Raw genomic sequence first — 25157 nt, forward strand, 5'->3', positions numbered from 1 at the left:
TCTTTCACAGGCATCGTTGCATTCATCTTCGCCCCGCTTAAGCGTCGTGATATATCGTAGAGGAGGTGAATGTCCTCGGTTGCTGCGGCTCTCTCTCTCCTTCGTCGACCAGAGAGTCCGCCCACGCTCGCTTGTCTCGTCGACATGGGCGTTTTACTTCCTTCTCCAGGGCCGAGTATCGTTGACGGGCTAAGACTTTGGCTCCTCTGGTTTTGATCGCTCTATCGCGGTCTCATCGGTGATTCATTATCTGGGTGCGCAGTTCGCCCAGATTATTCTCGCTGGTGGCGATGAAGGCATTCTTGATGGCGGTCCATTGGTCTTCCACGCTGCTACCTTCCGGAATATCTGCAGCATGCGTCTCCAGTTCTTCAACGAAGGACCGTTTCACCGTGGCATCTTCCAGTCGGCGTGTGTTGAACCGTCGTCCAACTCTTTCCTCCTACCGAGGAATTTGCGTAATGCGCAGGTGTATTTCACCGATGAGAAGGTGATAATCAGACGTTTATTGCGTATATCAAGAAGGCTCCGTTTCCATTTTCGGCTGATGCAGATGTGGTCGAATTGATTTTCTGTAAAGCCATCACGGGAGACCCACGTGATCTTGTAAACCGGTCGATGAAGAAAGAGCGATCCTCCGATCATTATGCCGTTATTACCACAGAATTCTGCGAACAGCTCTCCATATTCGCTCATTTCTTCGAGACCATGGCGTCCCATAATGCGCTCATAGTTCAAGTTGTCGGATCCAATCTTCGCACTGAAGTCGCCCATACAGATCTTGTTGCGGTTTATTTTATCTTACCTATAAGTGACAAATGTTTGAGTGGATTTGTGAATGTTCCATTCCTGAATGTTCTATGTTTAAGACGATCCCCACCGATGTGTATCCAAATGAGTGTCTAGTATAGGAACGAAATGCGTTCATATTTTATTTATGCACTTGTTCTCGCACCGGTTGTTTCTATCAAGGTTGTTAAGTGCAATCATGCTTCGCACCGGTGGTGAATATCCGGTTGCTATTGAGGCCAACACGGAAATAAATAAAATCAGGAAAAAATTATTATTTATTTTCAAATCTTTCAGAACGCGCTCCAACTTTTGTAATATAAGTATGTGCGTAATGCATTTTGTGATTATCAGATTAGCTAGACACACATCTGCTAGGTGGCGCTAGCTTATATGCAATAATTTAGTGGGGTGGATATCTCGAGATCTATAAGACTTAGAAAGATTTTGTCTTCTACATAGTTGTTCGGGTAGCCATAACATTTATGATGGAGACTAGTTTAGTTTGGAATTCATACGCATAGCGGCGCTAGTGTATGAGAAATAACCTGTTAGGTTAAATATTTCTAAATCCCTCAGAGTTAGAAAGTGGCCATCTTCTACAAAGTTATCCCAATTATCTGTTAGGTTGGTTATTATGTAAGTTTTAAAAGGGTAGTCAAAACCAGAAATTTAGTTGGAAACCGCAATACTCGTTGGCACTCGAGTTGAGTCGAATCGAGTCAAGTACAAGACACTGAAGATAGCCTTATTGTAGAAGTCGAAATAAGTACCTTTCAAATGTACAACCAAGTGGTGGAATTAAATGGAATTGTACGAACTCGTCTTATGGCAAGTAACTTTGTAGAATACGGCAATATTCTGAAAATTCCAGATTTTGAGATATTTAACCTATCAGTTTATTTCTTATACACTAGCGCCGCGAAGCGATTGTGTTTAAAACTAAACTTGCTTGCATCATGACGGTTTGCACCACCCGAACAACTTTGTGGAATACGGCAATATTTTAAAAATTTCAGTTTTTGAAATATCTAACCTAGCAGGTTATTTCTTATACACTAGCGCCACCAAGCGGTTATATCTTAATCTAAACCTGCGTTGGTCATAATGGCTTTGACCACCCGAATAACTTTGTAGAAGGCGGCAATATTCTAAAAATTACATATTTTGAGATACCTGACCTATCAGGTTATTTCCAATTCACTAGCGCCGCCAAGCGGTTGTATTATTAACTAAACTTGCTTTCGTCATGATGGTTTTAATCATCCGAACAACTTTGTTGAAGACGGCAATGTTCTTAAGATTTCAACTATCGAAATATCTAACCTTTTAGGTTATTTCCAATTCACTAGCGCCGCCAAGCGGTTGTATTTCAAATTAAACTTGTTTTCGTCATGATGGTTTTGACCACCCGAACAACTTTGTAGAAAACGCCAATATTCTAAAAATTCCAGATTTCGAGATATCTAACCTATCAGCTTATTTATTTCATATGCACTAGCGCCGCCAATCAGTTGAAATCCAAACTAAACTGACCTCCATCACAATGGTTTTGATGATGAATAACCGAACAATTTTTCAGAAGGCGGCACTTTTTTTTATTTATGCGTTACTCTATATTTCCGTGTGATGGTTTGGCAACGGTTGGAGCGGGTCGCCAAATTTGCCAACTCGCTATTCACCGAAGGTTGCGTTTACATTTCCCAAACCCGTTTACCAACGACCGGTGCGAGTTCGCGTCATGATGGAAGTTGCTATTTTGGCTTTATTTACGCACTGGTGGGGATCGTCTAAGCCTGAAGATAGGCAATTAAAATTATAAATATAGAAATTCTCAGACACAGATTTTATGTTGCTTGTGCCACATGGCACAAAATAATTCTGGATGCCCAAATCAGTTATTTTAATTTGTTGAATGTGCTGAGTTTTTATTTTTGTATATGACGAGCTCGGTGGTCTAATGGCTACCGCTTCTGCCTTATAAGCAGGAGGTTGTGGGTTCAATTCCAGGCTCGTCCCTTTCCTACTTTGTATTTCTATCTTAGTTCTTTCTGTTACACGTTCTACCAAAACGATTCCTACTGTTTTAACCTTCCACACAATCTCAAAGCCTCCCGTGGCACCTATGAGAGATCGTAGGGTTCTCTGCTTAAGTAGGTGTCCAACTAACCATCCCTCCCCTTCCTCAGCATTCGCAAGGACGTGGTCAGGACAGATCTCGACTATTGGAGAGTGCAATGCTTCCATCTAAGAGATAGTGATTAGTCCCAAATCAATATCTGTGGTAACGGATGACAGTGATGCTACTCTCATACAACAGTCTTGGTTTGTACCACCTATGAATTTGTGCGAATTGCTCAAAGATAATGCTAATGCGCTGAGTTTTTATTTTTGTATGTTTGTAGCATAATTTTATTGTAATATGGCTCCACGATGGGGCAGCGCTCCGATGCTGGATCCACGGTCCTGCAGCACATTGGTGAGTTTGCTTGTGCTCCCAATGAAATTGAGAGATATGAAGTTCCACGAAACGACCTTCCACTCGCTAATCTTTTTTCATCGCTGTAGTCTTTACCGATTGTTCCGGTCCATATTCTCTCGTTGATTATTCGTTGCTTGTTTTTTAAGGCTGGAGCACGTTCTGACACCACCCCCTCTAAATTTTCGGTGGAGCATGGTGAACAGTTTTCTTAGAATCGCTCGCTAGCTCTCGAACGATGCTCAATTTCCCCTAACATGGTAAACAGACGGTGTTGTGAGCTATATCTCCTTGGTAAAAATAGCAGTGTTTGGAGTTATTATTGCCTGATTTTCTCAAAATTGCACGCGGCGAACCCTTCATGAAAGGTACCACCGCGCTTTATGCCCCCCGTTTACTTGATTCTTATGGGTGAATAGCATTGCGGTGTATCGTTTGGCGCGGCCGTACCTTTCGACAGTCATTCGCCGCGTGAAGTTTTGTGCAAGTACCCATTTGGGAACATTACAAACGCCGCGCAGTGTATCATATCCAGAAAATCTGACAATAGAGTTTTTCAATTGTTCCCCATTATGCAAATAATATTTATTGTACCAGTCTACTTCTTCATCATTGGCATTACATCCCCCACTGGGACATTTCCACCTCGCAGCTTAGTGTTCATTAAGCACTTCCACAGTTATGAACTGCGAGATTTCTATGCCAAGTCACCATTTCTGCATTCGTATATCATGAGACCATCACGATGATACTTTTATGCCCAGGGAAGTCGAGACAATTTCCAACCCGAAAATTGCCTAGTCCGGCACCGGTAATCGAACCCAGCCACCATCAGCAAGGTCTTGCTTTGAAGCCACTCATCTCACTGCCCGGCTTAGGAGGGCCCTACTTGTACCTGCCTACAGTATAAATAAACTCACTTTCTGAATTCAATGTCGCTTATTGTCCAGATTCAACACACAATTTAACTTTTAAAATTAATAACATGGGTTAAAATGAAATGAATAGGTTGTTATTATACCCATTCAGTATAGATTTCTAAAGCATGGTCGACACAGTTAAGAAATTCTGTTGTTATGATTCCGTCAAGGTGCTAATTGGCATAATATGCCGCACTGCTTTCCAATTCCGGCACATAACTAGGGCATGCCATTTACTATTCACAGTGGCTGTGGAATAAGATCACCACTGTCTATCTGAGGAGCAGTGTGAGCCCGTCTTCACTGTCAAATGTATATTGCTCTATTATAACGTGCCTTTTATGGAATACTGAAGAAACCGTAGTTCTGTGCAAGCTTCGAAGTATCGACCTAGAATACGAGCAAGGTCGTAAGCACAAGCTTTGAGGGGATCGTCGTTAACAGTGAAAGTCAGTGCTCTCGATCGATAAGAAGTGTCTCGTGGGATTCTCTGCAATATTGTTCAAAAACGCTAAATAGGGACCCAGCTCTTAAACGATGATTGCAGTTATACTGTACATTTATGTGCTGTTCATAGGAGACACCCTTGGGCAAAATAATGATCCATCCAAAGGGATTAGCCCATCGGCCCAGCCCCAAGGCTTCTATTCTCAAAATAATGACAATAATGGACTGAGCAACCAAGTGAGCAACTCGAATGGATTTACTGAATGGAATAAGTAAGTACATATTCAGAGTTCTTCGGTTTGTCAAGTAACCATGAGATGCGCATGAACGCGCTTTCAAGTGAAAGTTTAGGCGCATATGTACGTCAGAAAATCAAAAGGGGAATAATGCGAAAGAATCGCATTCGTTTGAAAGTTAAGCTCATCCATATTACAAGATTAATATTGAATTGAAATATTGGTTGTTTTTATCTGCAGTTAAACTTGTTTTAGTGGACTCGTTGTGTAATCGATGCGTCAATAATAGTATTTTATAATATTATTAGTAATTTATAAATATTTTTTACTATGAACCTTCCAAGTGCACAAAGCGTATGATAAGACACTTCTGATCTACGAAAATGGCTACTTACAAAAAGTTGCTTAAAAATTACCAAAGCACTTAAAAAGTTTGTTGTAAAGGTTGGCGTGAAAACTTACATGGATTTTTTCCACAGCACTTTTCACGTAATATAAAGCAAAACATGTGAAAACCCCCTTTGATTGACTATATTTTCAAATAAAGGATAATGGATTTTTGTGTAGATATCATTATGTTTTATCATACGATATTAGGGAAACAGACGGATTTGGCAGGTTTTGTTCTATTATTGTCAGGGGGGTTTTTGTCGACCGAATTTTATGAAATTTGAATGTTTGGGCCAAATTTGAGCATAATCGTTCATAAAAAAACCCCTGACAATAATAGAACAAAACCTGCCAAAGCTGTCATTCCCCCTACACGGAAGAAATAAACTACCCAATAGTGAGTTTAATTCACCCAACCTCGTGAAGAGCTGCAAAAAATATATAGTCATATGCGAGGTCTTCCACTGATAAGTTACTCTAATGCGACCCCAAGGATCATCATAGGTATCGAACATGCGCAACTGTTAACTCCACTCAAAGTTCGTGAAAGAAGGGCTAATGAGCCAGTGGCAGTGAAGACACGATTAGGCTGGTGCGTCTATGGCAAGCAGGCTGGGGAGTCCGTTCCGATCAAACAGCTCTATGTGCATATGGTGGAGGAGAAAATAGGGAACCGAGAGTTACATGACTTGATGAAGCAATACTTCGCAGTTGAGGAAGCAGCGGTAGCAAACCCAATTGAGTCCGTAGATGACAGCAGAGCACGTAGCATCATGGAGAAAACAACACGTAGCACACAGTGTGGGTTCGAAAGTGGGTTGCTTTGGAAATATGATCAACCAATTCTTCCAGATATCCACTCGCCATGCGTAGGCTGGAATCATTGGAGAAACGGCTGGAAAAAGACCAAGAGCTGAAAGCGAGGGTGATACAACTAATTCGAGAGTACGAAACAAAAGGATGTGCGCACAAAATTACAGAATACGAGTTGTTGGCGGATTCGAATAGGATGTGGTATTTACCACTAGGAGTTAGAAACCCAAAGAAACCTTCAAAAGTCCGCCTTATTTGGGACGCTGCTGCAAGGGTGAAAGGGTTGTCTCTCAATGACCTGCTTCTTAAAGGATCAGATATGTTGACGTAGACATCCGCGAAATGTTCCACCAGATTCGTATTGCTTCGGAAGATAGGCAGTCGCAACGATTTATATTCCGCGAACGTCAAGGAGAACCAGTACAAATCTACGTAATGGACGTAGCAACTTTTGGTGCCACATGCTCCCCTAGCATCGCTGAATTCATCGAGAATAAAAATGCCCGAGAGTTCGAGTCACTGTTTCCGAAAACAGCAGAAGCGATTATCAATGCGCACTACGTGATAGCGTGGACACAGTGGATGAAGCAGTACAGCTGGTAAATGAAGTCAAGCACGTTCACGCCCTGGGTGGCTTCGAAATTCGGAACTTCACGTCTAACGTTTCCGATGTTCTACTACAGCTGGGAGAAACAGAGAGTTCCCAAGATAAATCGCTCGATCTAGAAAGTTCAGCTGACTTCGAGCGTGTCCTAGGAATGATGTAGAAACCCTTCAAAGATGTGTTTATCTTCGAAGTAAATGTGAAAGATGATATGAAGAAACTCTTGACACAGCAAGCTGTACCAACTAAGCGACAAGTGCTGAGACTGGTGATGTCGCTGTTCGATCCGTATGGTTTCATAGCTCATTTTCTTGTCCACGGAAAAATTCTGATGCAGCATATTTGGAAGTCTGGTACAGATTGGGATGACGAGATCACACCGGAGCTGTATAGGATGTGGGGTGACTGGACACGGCTGTTGGTGCACTTGCAAGAAGTTGAAGTTCCACGTTGTTTCTCGGGCGTTACAAGCAGAGAAATGCCCATCATCAATCTGACACCTACCCAGATGAATATAATGTTTTGAAGTATAACTTGACACAACCCAACGAAACGCCAAAGCTTCTGGAAAAGACCAGTAAGATAATTCAGGAGTCACCTTTCATGGATGATGCTGGAGTAATAAGGGTGAATAGCAGAATTTCCCTAGCACCTTTTTCCATTTGAAACCAAATACCCAGTAATTCTACCGAAAGAGCACCTCCTGACACGCCTCGTTGTGGACAGCAACTACAGACGGTTCCTACACATGCACAACGACACTGTTTTCAACGAAATTCGTCAACGCTTCAGAATTCCGCAACTGCGTCAAGTCATCAAGCGAATCTCCAAAGATTGTCAACGTTGTAAAATTAGCCGTTGTAAATGTTGTGAATGTCAAAGCCGTTCCACATTTGCCAATGATGGCGCCTCTTCCGGCGGTCCGCCTCACACCCCACACATTCGTCCATTTAACTACACCGGTTTAGATTATTTTGGACCAATCATGGTGAAACAAGGTCGGAGCTTGGTGAAACGCTGGGTGGCGCTATTCACATGCCTCACCATACGAGCAGTGCATCTGGAGATCGTCCACAGCCTCTCGACACACTCTTTCGTTATGGCGATTCGAAGATTTGTAAATCGGAGAGGATCTCCTGCTGCGTTTTATTCCGATAATGGAACCTGTTTCAAGGGTGCCAAAAATGTCTTGACTGCGCAGATTCAGGGTATTCATGAAAATTGTACAGTAACGTTCACAAATGCAAGAACGACTTGGCATTTCAACCCACCATCTGCTCCACACATGGGAGGGTGCTGGGAGCGAATGGTCCGTTCGGTCAAAGCAGCAATAGCGGTAATAGCCGAACACCCACGACATCCAAATGATGAAGCCTTGGAGACCATAGTGTTAGAAGCGGAAGCTGGAGACAATTCACGTCCTCTGACGTACATCCCAATACACAACGCAGAGCAAGAAGCTCTCACACCGAAATACTTTCTTCTTCATGGCACGCAGGGAATTGTTCAACCAAGAATGGCGTTTGTGGTGGAGGGATCAGCGTTACGCGACAGCTGGAAGCTTACTCAGTTCTTAACGGATCAATTCTGGAGAAGGTGGGTACATGAATATTTGCCAACATTGACTAGACGCACGAAGTGGTTTCAGCCAACTAAAGCCTTGGAACCAGGGAACTTCTTTAGTGACTTTTGGATGCAAATAGTGACTTTTTAGTGACTAGGCTCAAAATAGTGACCAAGTCACTAAAAAGTGACTTGCTACCAGCCCTGCGTATCAAACATCATGATTTTACCACATTTTACAATACCAGTTCACTGCTGGCAATTTCGTATATTTTCTGTCTGTGTCCACCTGGCCATGTCCCCGGATCAGGTGCCCTGGGAGAAGTGGACACTTATCGATCCGAATCAAACAATGTCATGCGACGTATCAAACTTCATGACTTTACAATACCAGTTCACTGCTGGCAATTTCATTTATATTCTGTCTGTGTCCATTCGGCCATGCCCCGGACCAGGTGCCTTGGGTAAAGTGGCCACTTATCGATCCGAACCAAACAATGCCATGCGACGTATCAAATTTCATAATTTTACAATATGTACCAGTTCATTTCTGGCAATTTCGTTAATTTTCTGTCTGTGTGCATCTGGCCATATCCCCGGATCAGGTGCCCTGGGGGAAGTGGCCACTGATCGATCCAAATCAAACCGTGTCATGCGACGTATCAATCTTCGTGAATTTTTTAATCCAAATCACTTATCTGTGTCCGATTGTTCTCATTCAAGCAGCCGTGGTTGTCTGAAGAGTTGCAGCACCTTCGCAACGTTGTTCGCAAGTCTCGTAAACGTTATTTCATCTATGACTTGTTGAGCGGAAATCTCGACTGCATTGAATTATTAGATAACGTAGCTATTTATGCTCCTTCTCAACAACTGCGAGAACGAGAGCTATTATTCGTTAGACACCGCAGAACCGTGTATGATCAATGTCTACGTTTGTTCAAAAGTGTTAGTGATGTTTTTGATTTTAATTTGTCAAAAAATGTGTTCAAAAATAGGATTAAGGCTCTAGGTTAAGGTGCAGTCTGTAGAACAGTCTTTAATACCTTCGAGACGGTGGTAACAAATAAATAAAAATAAACCGGGTTTAACGCCCAAGGGGATATGGAAAAATTTACCCTAAGGGCCAACTTCTTCACCTCCGCTCAATTCTTAGGCGGTGCTTAACCATACGCTTAAACCTATTTAAGCTATAAGGGCCAATTTCTCTATCTCCGCTTAGGCCTTAGACCAAGATTAAACGTATGGGTAAGCCCCGCTTAAGAGTTAACCGGACGTGTATAATTTGGCCCGAAGCCTCCCAAAAGCCGGACTTAAACTTCGATACACAATGCGTGTCCATTTTAAGTTGCCAATTATCAAACAATCAGCTTTACCGTATATTTGATTTCACTTTTCATATAATGCATATTATTCTACTAGTCTACAGGCTTATAACCAACGAAACTATATACCCAATAGTAATCAGTGGCAACCCATGACGAATTTCAACTATTACAATCCATTTAATCCTCGACAATGGAACGGCGATCCATATTCATCCCGAGCACTTCCCGGCTCGAACAATAGCCCTTATCTACCGATTCCACAAGGGTACTATAGCAAAGATCGGAGCGATGATAACGGATACGGTTATGATAATCCACGGGCAAACTATGGTTCCGCTAATGCTGATGCGCTGAACTACTTGTACTATATGTACAATAGATTCGGATACGATCCACGATGGGCAACCGCATTCGGAAATACTGGTAACAGAAGGTAAGTTTCGACTATTCAGACTACGAGTTTAACATTATCATTGTGTTTTATTAGTTCCATATAATAGGCTCGAGACTGCATTATGTATTACAGAGCCAGAATCTTAGAAACTAATTATTATTATAAGCAATAGCAGCGCAACCTTCTTTTTCTTCTTCTCCTATTACGTAATGCTAAGGGGAGGGTAGGGTGTTTGCTCAAAATGTGACAATCCATACAAATATTTCAGATTCATACAAAGTGTGACATAGGGAGAACAATTCTCGCTTAACTTTTCAAAAGGACCTAAGGAACATTTTTTTCATGATTTAATTTGAATAGCGCAATCAACAGAAAAACAAAACAACGATCCATTAATTACGTATGGATTGTCACACTTCACACATACACACACACACAAACGCGCGCGCGCACGGACGTACAGGTATTTTCTCAATTCAATTTCGAGCTGATTCGATTGGTATAGAACAGCCTTCTATAAAAAGTTCGTTTTCGGAGTGAAATGATCGGAGCCTATCGGTACAACTTTGTTATACGAGAAAGGCAAAAAATCTAAGGGCAAAAAGTTAAGAGGATAGAAGTAGAACAAAACATGAAAAACTAAAACTTTTATGAATAGTAAAAGTCATTTTAACTATGTAATTAATCGATTTCGTTTTACAGGCAAGATATGTTCGGAATGCCCTGGCCCTATCGTGGAAATGTAAAGCCCAAAACGACAAAGAAGCCAGCTACAACAACAACGACCACTTTGCAACCATATAGGAAAAGCAAATTCATCGTCCCCAACATGTGGGGATAAAAGTATATTTAAAGTTTTGAATAAACGATGCACGGTTTGATTGAAAAAAAAGCGATGGAATTTAATAAAGATGTATTATTCTAAGGGGTCGTACACTTATTACGTAAGCAATTTTTCTGGGTTTTTCGACTCCCCCTCACCCCTTGTAAGATTTTTTTCATACAAATGATTTTTTATTTATATGGAGCGTAAGATATTGACCGACTCCCCCTCCCCCCCTAGGTGCTTACGTAATATATGTACGGCCCCTAACCTACAAATTCATCACTATCCCACAACTTCTTTCCCTAACTTGTTAGTGTCATTCATATTTTTTTTGGTCAGAAGAAGACGTCATCAGTTGTTCAAGCACTTTGCGCTGATTTCCAATCAATAAGGTCAAAACGTTCAATGCTAGAAATGGCGTTGATTCAGTGATAGTAAAATCGAAATTTTAGCTCTATTAAACTACTAATCAGTGCAAGCTAAGTACAGGAGATAATCATTTCACCTCATACTTCACTCCTTCCCGAGCAGGAGCGAGTACCTCAATACCATACTTTGTTATGAACTAGCCTTGCATAAGAGGCACTTACTTGATGGGTTACAGCTCTTCGATGAAGCTACGCCGAATGGAGTATCCTTCTCCACTCAACAATTGATCCTGGGCCAATCGCTTCCAGTCGCCCTGAACATTGAGCGGCCTCAGGTCCTCTTCGACTGCAAAAAGCCATCGTGTACGCGGCCTTCCACGAAGCCTGCGGCCTGTTCTGGGCTCTCTACTAAATATTATCTTCGCTTGATGTTCTTCCGGCACACGAGCAACGTTTCCAGCCCACCGTAGTCTGCCGTGTTGTATAAGCCTAATAATATCCAACCATTTATACACCTGGTACAACTCGTAATTCATGCGACGCCGCCAGATACCGTTCTCCTGTTTACCGCCGAGTATTGTCCGCAGCACCTTACGCTCAAACACTTCGAAAGCTCTCCGATCAGCCTCCTTTAACGTCCATGTTTCATGACAGTATAAAGCCAACGGAAGAAGTATACAGCGCGAATTTTGTCTTCGTTTGCAGACTACGGGACCTCCTTTTCACCTCGCGGATAACATCATTATCGCACGTCACTAATGTTCCAAGATACACAAATTCTTCTACCACATCAGATTTTTCACCACCCAGCACTATTTCGCTACCACCACCACTATAATTGAACCCACGTTGTTTGCCAGCGACCATGTACTTTGTTTTGCTGGTATTGATCGTGAGTCCAATCATTGCTGTCTCCCTCTTAAAAGGCACTTTTGGGGGATGGTTCAACGGTTGAGTTTACCTTCCCACGTTGTGGGCGTTGATGGGCATTGTTCGCCTGCTGAAGTCCGGTAAGGTACTCTTGACTCCAGCGCTGCTAGTACCGTTAGAATATCTGCTGTCGTTGCTGAAAGTGTGTGATCGTTCATGGGGGACCCGATCAAGAAATGAGCTGCTGTCAAGGCATTGATATCGGTGGGGTCATCCGATAATGGGCTAGAGGTCTTGAGTTTAGGGCTGCGGCGATTTGCACGAGCAGGGTGGAGAAGTTTTCATGGGTAAGTTGGCTGACGATTACCTTCTTTAAAGCAGTCTTTGCGGATCAAACAGCTGCTTCCCACTATCCTCCAAAGTTGGGACCACGAGGCGGGATGAAATGCCACTCGATTCCATGTTTTGATAGTTCTGATCTAATCGCCTGCTGACCGGTCGGAGTGTATCCCGCTTGGGATTCCATGGTGCCCAATGAACTTCCGGAGAGCAGAAATAAAACATCCCGAGTAGCACTCTTGTCTCATATCAGTCACTGTGAGGTCAGTGTCGTGACGCTAACCCACAGTATGTTTAAATGCAACATTTATGTTTTGACGCATACATCTGTAGAATAATGACCTGAAAAGGATTATGTATGCTTATTACATAAATTTGAGCTTCCAAATATGTTTGAATGAGTCAAATGCTTGAAGAGCCGCTTATCATTCCCTATTCTAAGCATAGTTTTTGGTTTCAAGAGAGATTCAATTTCAGAAGTGTCGTTTTCTTACAGTGGGCAGGTAAGATATCACCTATTCGCTTTCCAGAATTAAATGCATTTCAACTTGATTGCTTTTAAACCTAATAATCCTGTATGTTGATGATTATTGTCGGTTCTCAATTCAAAATTATGGAAGCATTAGCTACGGTCAAGCTCAATTTCAAGACATTAGTAAAAATCCATATAATCGAGGTATACCTGTATCGCTGTTATGATCTATAAGTGAACAACCACGCAACCATCGCCGATTGTATGTAGATCGACTCGTTGAAATAAACCGGGAGATTAGTGATGGCGCTGTTTTGAATCCGCTGTGTTTGTAACACGAACAGTTCAACATCTGGTATGGCGCGCCTGTAAAAATACAGCCCTGAAGGAAGAACAATCTCATTGATAGCGAATCAATGTGTTGCGTAGCTCTTTCTACAGTAGATCGATCCACAGATCCCGACTAGGCGATCCAGTCCAGTTTAGGAAATCTGTCTGGCATTGCTTCACTACCAATCGGGCGACAGGCAGCAAGAGCGCAACAAAACGCGAGTTTAACAACCTGTTTCACGGCCATCCGACTTATTGAGCTCTCTTGGCACTACTGTTGCTATCTTGCCTTGCTGTCATCAACCGTGTAACGTGCTTGTGGTTGTTTCGCGCCAGCGACAAAGTGCAACTGCAGTTGGACAAGATGCATTCGCGTCCAGCCGTCGTGGTGCTTTCGTTCGATTAGTTTAAGTTCACTTTGAAGAAATTTGTCACTTTGTGTTCGAAGATAAACCGTGTCCAAGTGAAGAAAATTCCGGAAGCTTTTTGTTTATTATCACTGCGATTTGAAAATTACCGTGCAACTGGAATCAACCACCGTCACACGTGAGGTAGGTGTGATTGTGTAGTTTGGGTAAATCTATTCGATTTCATCAGATCTAGTTCACTCAGAGCCTTAAGTATGTGGAATTTCCAAGAGACGCCTTTTGCTGCTAATAAAGTTGAAAACAAAGCTACAAGTGCATATTCTCCTCCTTGAATAAAGGGAAAATCAATAAATCACATCCCGTTCGCAACCGAGATACTGTGTCAAGGTAGAAGTGACCATCAAAACGTGTACAGCCCCAGTGAAAACGGCTGAGTGAGTGACGGAACGGGAACGAAAACAACAGAGTTAACGAAATGGCCCCATTGCGACAACCAACGATCCTGACTGGCTCAGGCTGGCGAGGATGCCCTCAATCGACGATTGGATGCCAGCTATTACAGCAACCGTGAGTATCACCGCTTGGGAAAATGGGAAATTCTTGTCCATATGCGTATGGTCGCTCGAACGAACAAGCAGCTAGATGTGCGGTCAAGGTCGTTCGGATGACATGATGAACTTTCATTGTTTCCGTCTCATCTTTGCATGTTCCGCTTCAGTTACACGTTTTGGTGGCGCAGGTCACGTGTAATTGTTAGTATGTCGTTGGTGAAAAGTGTTTGTTCGTATAGATAAGTATTTAGTTGTTGTCTATGACCTAATTCCGAAAGGAAAATTCAAGGTTACCTAAATGCAAGTACCAGTTTCCTGTTTCGCAATGAAGACGAATGCATAGTTTTTGCGTCATACCATGCGTCTCCACTGGCAGGTGATGTTTTTCATAGATGTCGAGGTGTACAGTGTTTGTATCCAGAGAAAGAAGATAAGGGGAAAGTTAGAATATCGTTGGAATTGTGAATTGAAATCGATCTATAGCTGTGTGTACAAAATTTTCTAGCTTCAAAACGAAGATGATGCAGAAAGGTATGGAACCTCAACTGAACGAAATGTTTATGAACGTTTTATATCCGTCGTATCAAGCGTGTCCATCTCCGATCTTTTATATTTATATTGAAAGATAAATCATTAATTTAACATTTCCAGGAACTTTTTCTAATAAAAGTTAAGGGGACATCACTGAAATACATTCCCTATTATTTAAATGAATACGATTTAATCTATTGCAGCTATGATTTGGAAATACTGTTATGTTATTATATTATTTTTTAAATACTGGTCATCTTGTGTTAAATCAGTAACATCGTAAGAGTATTTCCTAATCCAAACTTCGTTTAAACATTTTAGCTCGTCTCTATTTGTAACCGGCTTTTCCATTTGCGTTGTTACTTCACATTGCAAAAAAATGCACAACGCATGCACCTCCAGCTAGTTGTCAAATTAAATACTAACGTTTGTTTTGCTCTCTTTGACTACCTACATGGCAGTCGTTTGTTACTAAGATCACTTCTTATGACAGAGTACCTATGAATTCTAAATGTTTTCATAACATTCGTGTTGAATGCCATTCATACCGAGTGTCAACCGATTGATAGATAATACCGCCATGTTGTTGAAGTTTCTTCCTGTTCTGACATACAATTAAAGAAAAAAAACTCAATACATATAATTAAATAACTCCTTCTGGTTATCCCGTTCGACGATCATTGGGTAAGACCACGTTCTACAAACCCCAAAACACTGCACGGCGTTCCAACCACATATTAAGCGACATTTGCCACCACACGGCTGCGGCTGCATTCATTAGGAACCTAGTGAACGCAATCAGGCACAGAGGCTCCGATGGCATGCAATCAGTTTGTCAGTAGAGTTTTATGCCGAGCTGGACTTTTGCTCTGACAGCAACAATATAAATTGCCTTGTTGCTTCATAGCTTGCACACTATAGAATGCATGCCGAGGTAGTTCTACCGAGCTTTGATGAAACGGTGGAAAAAGATTGATTATAGGCCTATCTGCTGCAATCTACATATGGTCGGGGTTCTGCCAAAGCGGCCAATGTGGTTGAGGGTATTCAGTACGATTTGCTAAACAAAAGCTTGGGCTGAAAAATAGGTAATTTATTGTTGGCGCTTGGTGCGATTGGGCAGAACTCCGGCCATATGATCATATGTTTTGCTGTTGATGCGATTGCCCTATGCATAACTGTCCCATATTAGTTTTGGTAGATTTTGATTTTTTATACATAAATAAATTACTTTGTTCGTAAACTTTACGCGGTGATTTTAATCATCATTATTTCAAATTCTTTTTATTATTTATCTTTATTATAGAGATTTGCAGCAATAGACTCGATCATATCTTAACTTGCAGATTCTGTTATTTTATGGAGCGTCTTTTTGGAATAGTATTTTATTCTTTTTTTTTCTTAACCTATTTTAGTGGTTATAAGGGGCGACCTAGAAGCCTTTATTCTAAGGGATTGAACTTGAACATAATCACTTCAATTCACTGCGTCTCCAGAGTTCTGGTAATGGTGGGGCAACAGAAATTTTAACGTAATTGGTTTATTGTTAATAAGGCGTTTGCAGGTAGAATTATAATAAATTGGAGTCCTTCCGAAATTTCGTTGATTTCATTCACTGGTGAATTCTGGTGTGATAAAACGAAAAGACTGATAGAAACGGTAGAGCTCAATCAACTTTCTGTGTGACTTTTAGCTAAAAATTCACGTCAATAAACTACAAAAATAAACTTGTGAAGTGGAAATTGAAAATATTATTTACCTTAGAATTTACCTTGAAAGCTGAGACTTTTAAAAGGAGTTCATATAAAGTGAAAAAGGTTTGATCTCACCAAAACAGCAGACTGGAAGGGAAGCTTCTACAGATCAGTAAAGATGTTTTGCAAATGTCCATCGTCGAACATTGCACGTTGCCAATCGACTGTGAACCCTTGAATCCTGTCGTGATCGTCTTCCAAAGTTCCATAAGGATAAACTCCAGGTTCACTGTTGAAGTGTTTCTTAGACGAAGTATGGCATTGCGAAATTTCTGTTTTTGGCCAGTTTTCCAATACGGTAAGGTTTGATATTCATTCTCAAGACTTGATTTGACTTTTGAAAGTCACTGATATTTGTAGATTTTGCTAGATTTTTCGTTTATTCGCTCATTTTGTCTTCAGCGTGAATTAAAAAATTTTAACTTTGGCGGATTTGAATTATTTTTGGATGCGAAAAAAATCGGGCGTCGTCTACATAGCATTATGACACTTATTCGTATAAAAAGTGAAATAATACAATACAAATTGCATGCATAAAGGTAATAATATCGTTTAAATTTACGCTCTTTTTGGCATTCCTTTTATGTGCATTCTTCTTCTTCTTCTTGTTGGCATTACATCCCCACACTGGGACAGAGCCGCCTCGCAGCTTAGTGTTCATTAAGCACTTCCACAGTTATTAACTGCGAGTTTCTAAGCCAGTTACCATTTTGCATTCGTATATATGAGGCTAGCACGATGATTTTGTCCTTTTAGCCAGGGAAGTCGAGACAATTTCAATCGAAATGCCTAGACCGGCACCGGGAATCGAACCCAACCACCCTCAACATGGTCTTGCTTTGTAGCCGCGCGTCTTACCGCGTAAATTTCAACAACTTTTTCTATCTGTGCAGGAATGGAAGGATTGTTTTGTTTTTGTTTTTCCCATGGGAAAACTGTCAAACCACGCATATCAATTGTGGCCTTAGTCTCGTTGCTACTAGAGACCGAGTATACCTCTGCATCACCACGATTGTCATGGGAAATGAACTCCGCCGGATTATAAATATTGGTGAGAAATCAGTTTTATTTGCAGAACAATTTTGGCGTGTATAAGGAAAATATTCAATTTGGAGGTCATTTAAAAATTATTTACTCATTTATTTAGCTCACAGATAACGGCAGCCCTTACTTTGTACCGTTAAATATACCAAAACGTTCCTTAAAACCCCTCTTGAAAGAAGAATTCCGAACATATTTAAGGGAGGGCTTTCGAGCCTTTTGAAAGGAGCCTTCCGGGCTTTCCTAGCTTTTTAGAAGGAGAAAAGAAAAAAAATTTAAGAAGAAAGCTTAAAAGACGACTTCCGGGCCTGTAAAAAGGAGGCTTCCAAGCCGCTTGAAAGAAGGCTTCCGAGGCTTTTAAAAAGAGGCTTTCGAGCCTGTTAAAGCCCTTCCGAGCCCCTTGAAAAGATCCTTCCGAAGCTTTTAAAAGAGGCAGAAAAAAAAAGAAAGCTAAAAAATGGCTTAAAAGAAGGCTTCCGGCTCTTGAAAGGATTCTTCCGGGCCTCTTGAAAGGACGCTTCCGAATCTCTTGAAAGGAGTCCTCCGAGCTGCTTGGAAGGAGCCTTCCAAGACGCCTAGAAGGATGCTTCCAATTCTTTTGCAACGAAGTAACTGAGCTCTCGGTAAAGTCTACATGTCTCTCAAATGGAGGCTTCCGAATCTGTAGACTCTAGATTTTAGTTAAGAATTATATCCTTAACATATTATTCGACATTCGACTGTTTTTAACAGGTAGTTTGCATAGAAGATTTTTTTAAATTTCTTCATTTGAGGGTTTGCCCTTTTGATCTTTTGTCCCACAGTCCTTAATCCATTATACTGGTTGTGGAGGGCAGGGTTCAATTGGCTATGATTTACTGATCGCCATGTATATTATGTACAAGACAAAGATTTGAAATAAAATACAAAATTATCAAAAGTTTATCAATAGGTTTTGATTAAAATTGTAATTCATTCGCCATTACGCTTTTTTGTCCGAGGTACCCCCTGGGCCCGACAAAGGTACCCCCAGGGGTTACTGTACCCCAGGTTCGCTGTAATAGTGCAATATTGAATAACAGGCACGCAAGTCCATCACATAGTCGGGATTCTAACGAACCGGACTGTTGGCCAGATATCATCACATAATTTTGCACACCATCCATCGTGGCTTTTATTAATCTCGTAAGCATCCTGGGAAGCTGTTCTCGTCCATGATTTTCTATAGCTTCACGCGGTCTATACTATCGTATGCTGCCTTGAAATCGATAAACAGAAGGTGCGTTGGGACCTGATATTTAAGGCATTTTTGAATGATTTGGCGGACAGTAAAGGTCTGTTCCGATGTCAAACGGCCGTTAACAGAGCCGGCTTGATAACTTTCCATGATCTCATTTACTAATGGCGATAGACGGCGGAAGATAATCTGGGATATCACTGTTTTGTTTCCCAGATTCTGACTATCAGCATGACAATTGGCCATATTTTCTGGGCCCACATTGATGAGTTCAGTTTCCTAACAGCTGCTATTGTTCTTGATTTGTTGGATGGCAGCCTTTACTTCTCTCAAGGTGGGGCTGGTTGGCTTTTATCGTTCGCTGAACTAACGTAGTCGTCTCCTCTGCTACCTTGACCTTCACTGCCTGTATTCTCAGCGCAATTTTTAAATGTTCATCGAAGTACTGCCTTTACCTTTCGATCACTATATGTTCAAAATGCTCTCATTGTTATTCCTGCACATCTCGGCTCGTGGCACGAAGCCGGGATGCGTTGGGCTTCTGAGTCCTTGCGTGTTTTTTTATAACGGCACAGCTGTTCCAACTGCTCGAACTCCGCTTCTTGCAGGCGGCGTTTCTTTTCTTGAAAGAGGCAGATGGCTGAGATAGAGGTCTACTGTCTCCGTTTCCGAATATAGCGTTCCACGTTCTACGCTGCGTCCTTCGCCTCACTTCGAACTTGTCTGCACTCTTCGTAGAACCAATCGTTCCGTCGATTTCGTCTCACATACCAGACGTTGCTCTTCCAATTTGGAAGTCAGATAATTATAAATGTTGACCTATTTAATTAAATTTCAAGGAAAACATTCAATTTAGTGGGTCAGGTGCCCCATCATGCCCCAGTTTAACTTTGCCAGTACTCCAACCTCGTGAACAGAACACTTTCATAAATAAACGATGGATGATATGTCGATGTATAGAAAAGATACCCCCAAACAAGCACTGTATTTATCGGCATCCAGAGATGTCCTACACAGCTGGCAAAAAATCTGCTCTTTTATTTTTCACAATTTTTAACAATCAAATAAAATACATGCAGTGAGTGTAACTTATAGATGGATATTTGAGTTTTCGAAATGTCACTTTGATCTGTCAAAATGATATACGTCGGAGCCATTCCCATTTCTCCATTGTCTTTTTTTTTAATTCGATGCAAGCATTCGTCGAACGCATGAATTACTCCTATACCTTAATATTTGAATGTGTTACTCGGACAATGGGGTGATGACAAACTTCCAAATTTCAATTTATGCTAACAATATTAACAATGTAATGAAGGTGAAGGTGATAAAACTTCATAACTATGTGTATTCGCAAAAATTGTGAAAAATCCACGGTCCATGTGATTGATTTATTACATGAAAATAATTGTCTCTTTCAAGTTCAGTTTAACGTGGCGGACGTGGCGTAGAATTATAAATATGTGTATGCTAAAACATTCAATAATCATAAAGTGAATCATTTTCATAACTCTATTCTGGCTCGTGCGAATTGGACTTTTACCTGCTCATGATTGTGAAATAATTTCCCCCATTAAACAACATTGATGAGGTCTAGTCGAGAAATAAAAGCTAATTGCACAAAATGCAATCCATATTAAACATATTAAACGTATGGGTAGGACACGTGAAACACATTTTATTGCGCTGATAGCGACAAAAAGTCATCAAAATCAAGCAACCACAATAATTACCCTAATTGAAAGGCTGGTTTCGCTCCGAAAGGAATCTCCTCGATCTACATGCTTGTTGTTCCCCTGACCACCATTCGCGTGTAAGTAAACAACAAGTTCAAGCAGACTATCGACTAGAGCAGCATCCTGATCGGAGTGATAAGGTAATCAGTTCCTAGATTAGGGCTGATCAACAAACAGATTATAGCGTGTTTCGGGATGAGCATTTTATAGGAAAATTTAGGTTCAAGAGCATGATGCTCATACTCTTGTCTTCTACTTATTCTACAAAATGTCATTATCATAGTATCCGGCATTTTAAAACATTTAAGATGTGCCAAGACATAATGGACTTAACATCGTGTTGGATTAAAAAAAAGTAAAAATGCTGTTTGCATCAAAATTCAAAATTAACAAAATACTGTTTGAAATATGTGTTCGAACGAAATGTCTGGTAAACACTTGACGTTATGTTAATTGATTGATTGCATGGAAGGAACCGGCAATAGACTCATAGATTGAACTCGATTTATTACCGTACCTAGTAAACACTTGGTTGAATAGGTTTGCTTTACAGTCATCATTTCGATATGAACACTGATTACAATCAACACCAAGTGGTGTGTTTGTTTATCGGTAGGATCTTATTTTATGCACATATATTTTTACTTCGGAGCGGGAATCGATTAGCTATGCACACTCAATGGTAGGAAAATTTACCTTCGTTTAAAAGTTATTAACAATAATGATAAGATAATCTAACGATGATTATAGTTCTGCAGATTTCAAGATCTTATAACTAAAGCGTACATTAGCAAGTACACTGTAGTCAAAAAGTTTTGATACACTTTTAAAATAATGTAGATGGTATAATCATATATACCTATACACATATATAAGAAGGAAGGTCGTGAGATTTGTATATTGTCCTCTGCCTGTTGTACCCTAACATCATTATCACAAATTCAAGAGTCATGGTCTAATAAAGGTAAAATAAATGGTATAGACATACGGAACTGTAAGTTGTTTTATGATGAAAAACAAAGTTCGCCAAGAAATGCTATTTTAGTCGATAAAACATTGAATTGTTCACCTGTCATAAGACGAGTTTGAACAATCCCTTATTCCACCATGTGTATCGACAATACGTATTTCAGACCTCAACAGTAAGGTATCTTCGGTGTGCGGCGCTCGACTTGTACAGAGTACAAAGACGCTTATGCAGTGTGAAAATCATTCCACTAAAAAGCTCAAAATAATTTTCTTATTATTGTTACCCCATTACAAGCTTTTTAAAACGGGACGCGATCCCCGGCCTATTTTCCGGGTGATGATCCTGAGGCCCCTTCTCCTGAGGTCGAATCATTTTTCCAATACTGCAGAGAGAATAACAAATCATTCATCATTGGCTGTGATGCTAATTGCATAATACCGTGTGGGTAGTACGGATATCAACAGTAAGAGTGAATGCTTACTAGAATATTTCTCATCCAAATAATATTGAAATTTAATAGGGAAATGATCCAACATTTTCTAATGCAATTGAACAGGGTCTTAGATCTGACAGTGTGCAAGAATTTACGGAAGAATTGAAACTGGCATGTTTCGAAACATCATTGTCAGATCATAGACATATTGTGTTTGGATGGAGTTGGAAAACGATCATCAACTTCATTTGAAACGCTAGAAAAACGAACTGGGAACAATATGAGCAATATTTAAATTCAGACCCATTTACAAAGGTGAAAAGATTGTTGATTCAAGAACTGGTTTTTTCCCAAAAGGTAAATGATAAGATTTCTGTCAAAGAGGATGGATTTTCCACACAAAATTCTGGTGAAACATTAAAGTTGATTATGGAAACCCATTTTCTTGGATCGATTATGTGTGTAGACCCAACAACAAGTGGTTCGTTTGAAAGTCAGCAAGTTCAGCAAGAACAACTCAAATGTCTGATGATGCGAAAACTGTTGCAAAATGGCTGACGATATCTTTACAAATGCAGTGAGATCCTTTGAGCCTTATAAATCTGCAGGACTGGACGGAATATTACCAGCAATGATTCAAAACGGTGAAGCAGTGCTGTTTTCACCATTAATTGCGATTTTTAAGGCAAGTCTAAGACTCAATGTATTCCATATTCACGGAGGAAAGTAAAAGCTAACTTTATACCAAAAGTAAGAAATCGAGATAAGACGCATCTTTAAACATTCAGGCCCATTAGTCTTTCATCAGTTCTGTTGAAAACTATGGAAAAGGTGTTGAGTGATTATATCAACTCAAATTACATGATTGAACATCCACTGTCTAATTTCAGTTTGCTTACCAGTCCGGTAAGTAAACAATTACGGCACTTCATACAGTGCACTATGGTCCAGGATACAGATTTACGCGGAAAGATGAATTTTACGCCAAAGCTATATTTTTTAGAAAAAAAAACTAGTGTTCTACAAAATTGTTCGAAATAGTAAGCCATCATTATTATGTGCAACCAAAAATAGGGTGGTACATCATATAAAAAAATAAAAAGATATTTTTATTTCTCGAATATTGACATGATATGTTCTACAAAGTGGCGCAGCTTATTCCAATCAATTTTGCTAAAAAACTTTTCTGTAGCTCTTAAGTTGGCTGATTTAGAGCAATTTTACCTAATTGGATTAGTACACCTAAAAAAAAACAGTATTTTTAATCTACTTTTTTGTTTTGGATTTCTGAAAAGTCGTCTTCAGGTGACTTTTAAAGCTTAAAAAAATGCAACTTTGATGGGTAAATATGCCCAATATCTTTTTTCGATCAAAAGTTATAATCGTTTTGTGTGTGTGTGTGTGTACAAACTAACCCCCACTGTCTGGCAGTGATGTTATGGAAGAAAGCTGTCTGTTAAAACAGTCAGATTTAATCCGGGAGCTAGAAAGTGCTAGCTCTACTGCAGCTTCAGTGACCCATTTCAGAGTGCCTGGTATTTCCAGCCCCCTGAAACGGCTGTCATCTGCATACAATGCGATTGAAGCCAAAAACTTGGTGCTAAACTTGGTGCTAGTTGTCAAGATGTGGCTTTAAGCACTGAACACAGTGACGCATGCGACAATATCACTCAGGGACAGATTTAATTTGAATAAAAATAGAATAAACATTTATTTTTTTATTTTTGGCTGCTGCTAAAAGAAAAAGCGCACCATTTAAAATATGTTTTAAAACTTTATTGCATTTTTCCTTGCAATTATCTCTATAACTGAACTGATTCGTTTATTTCAGATACACATGTTTCGTTAGCGTATAAAAGCTATCAGCACGCAGTCTTTGTCACAATAGCAAATATTTGACAAGTCCGCCTGATACCCATATCGATATCTAAACAGTTTGACACATGTCTGAAGTCTCGTGATTGAATCTGCAGAAAAAAGAACAAAGCTGTATAACAGTTTTGAGCTTTTGAATCTGAACTTGAATGAATCTATTTGTAACAATCGAGTTTATGATTTACTGTTATCCGGCCACTTAACTCAAAATTACAAAACAGCTTAGCAATTTTTCGGGTTCTCTACAACAAGCTATCAGATTTTAATTAGTCAGCTTAAAGAACTGACACTTTGAAGACGTTCTTAAGATTAACTCATAATTGTCAAAAATGCAAATGTTACACATTTGCGACATGGATTAAGTTTCTCTTCAGCTAAAAATAACTTCTCTCCGGCGCATGGTGATTGCCAGCTTGATAGTTTTTTTTACCTCCTGACTTTACGCTAAGTCAATTATGCTTCAAAAACTATCATTCTGTCAAACCACAAATGGTCCTTTAAAATGGTATTGTATCCACAATACGACATCCACTTCTGGTTCAGAACAAATGCAAAGAAAAAAGATTTTCCTCAGAAATAGACGCGGTTCCGACACCTGTCGACGACACGTAAGATGACTAAATAGAATACCTAATTTATCTTAGTTTAGACGCTCTTCAGGACCCACATTATAGTGAGCTCAAGTTTGTAACCAAAGAGTTGATGCGTTAAGATCAAATAGATAAATTGATTTCGTCAACTTAAAAGTAGGTGTGTTTAGACGCTGTATCATATCTCATAGTGGCAGTTCAATAATTATCGAATAACCCTGCCTGCAGAGCAAGATTACTTTTGACAGATTTATATTATGATTCTACTATCTATAGTTTTGCTGGGTGGCATCAGCTTTTTTCAAGTCCGGTCCGGGTGTTTTTTAAATTTTCGAACTGGCACTTTTAAGTTTAATTCGGTAAATGAGACGGTCTTTAATGTGTGTTTTCATTCGGATTCTGATCAACTTATTTCTCAAATTACCTTAACTGGCCCTGTAAACATACTGTGAAACAATATTAAATTACCGGTTCATGCATCCCTAAATTGTCAAAATTGGATGATAATTAACAAAATTACAATATATTTGTTTAATTTCTCACAAAATTTGATTATCCCAGTTAATTTGGTCATGTACAGCATTTTTACGAGTGCTAATAGCCGCCACAATCGAACTCAGTTTTTGGTAGGGTAGAAACAGTTTGAAGTTTGGCTTGTGACGCGAAAACGATAAGCTTCCATCTTCATAATGATTAATTCATGATGATGATGGTCGCTGCGATGTCAAACGGTCAAATAGATTGCACCCTACCAGCACATAAGTAAAATTCTGGCAGCCATTACCGCACGTAAAATGCTGGATAAGAGCAATCATAACTTGACACTTTACCGGTCGCTACTAAACGCGCTGTTAAGGTGGTTATACAACAAAGCCACAAAGTATGATCACCTTAAACCAGTAGCGCTACTGGCAATACGTAACTTCG

General features: G+C 40.2%; 1 protein-coding gene across 1 annotated transcript; it reads left to right on the forward strand.

Annotated features, from left to right (window-relative positions):
- Positions 1–4512: 4512 nt before the first annotated feature.
- LOC134212429 (bifunctional endo-1,4-beta-xylanase XylA-like) lies at positions 4513–12022 on the forward strand. The gene is made up of 3 exons (XM_062690277.1): positions 4513–4907; positions 9661–9999; positions 10663–12022. The coding sequence occupies exons 1-3, from the start codon at positions 4726–4728 to the stop codon at positions 10799–10801; spliced, it is 660 nt and encodes a 219-aa protein (XP_062546261.1). The 5' UTR covers positions 4513–4725; the 3' UTR covers positions 10802–12022.
- The last annotated feature ends 13135 nt before the right edge of the window (positions 12023–25157 follow it).

Source organism: Armigeres subalbatus, chromosome 2 (assembly GCF_024139115.2).
Source record: "Armigeres subalbatus isolate Guangzhou_Male chromosome 2, GZ_Asu_2, whole genome shotgun sequence".
Lineage (NCBI taxonomy): Eukaryota > Metazoa > Arthropoda > Insecta > Diptera > Culicidae > Armigeres > Armigeres subalbatus.

Coding starts and splice junctions, on each gene's coding strand:
- LOC134212429 (XM_062690277.1), top strand. CDS start 4,726: ATGATTGCAGTTATACTGTACATTTATGTGCTGTTCATAGGAGACACC. Junction 4,908..9,660: donor GGATTTACTGAATGGAATAA/GTAAGTACATAT, acceptor TTATTCTACTAG/TCTACAGGCTTATAACCAAC. Junction 10,000..10,662: donor GGAAATACTGGTAACAGAAG/GTAAGTTTCGAC, acceptor TTCGTTTTACAG/GCAAGATATGTTCGGAATGC.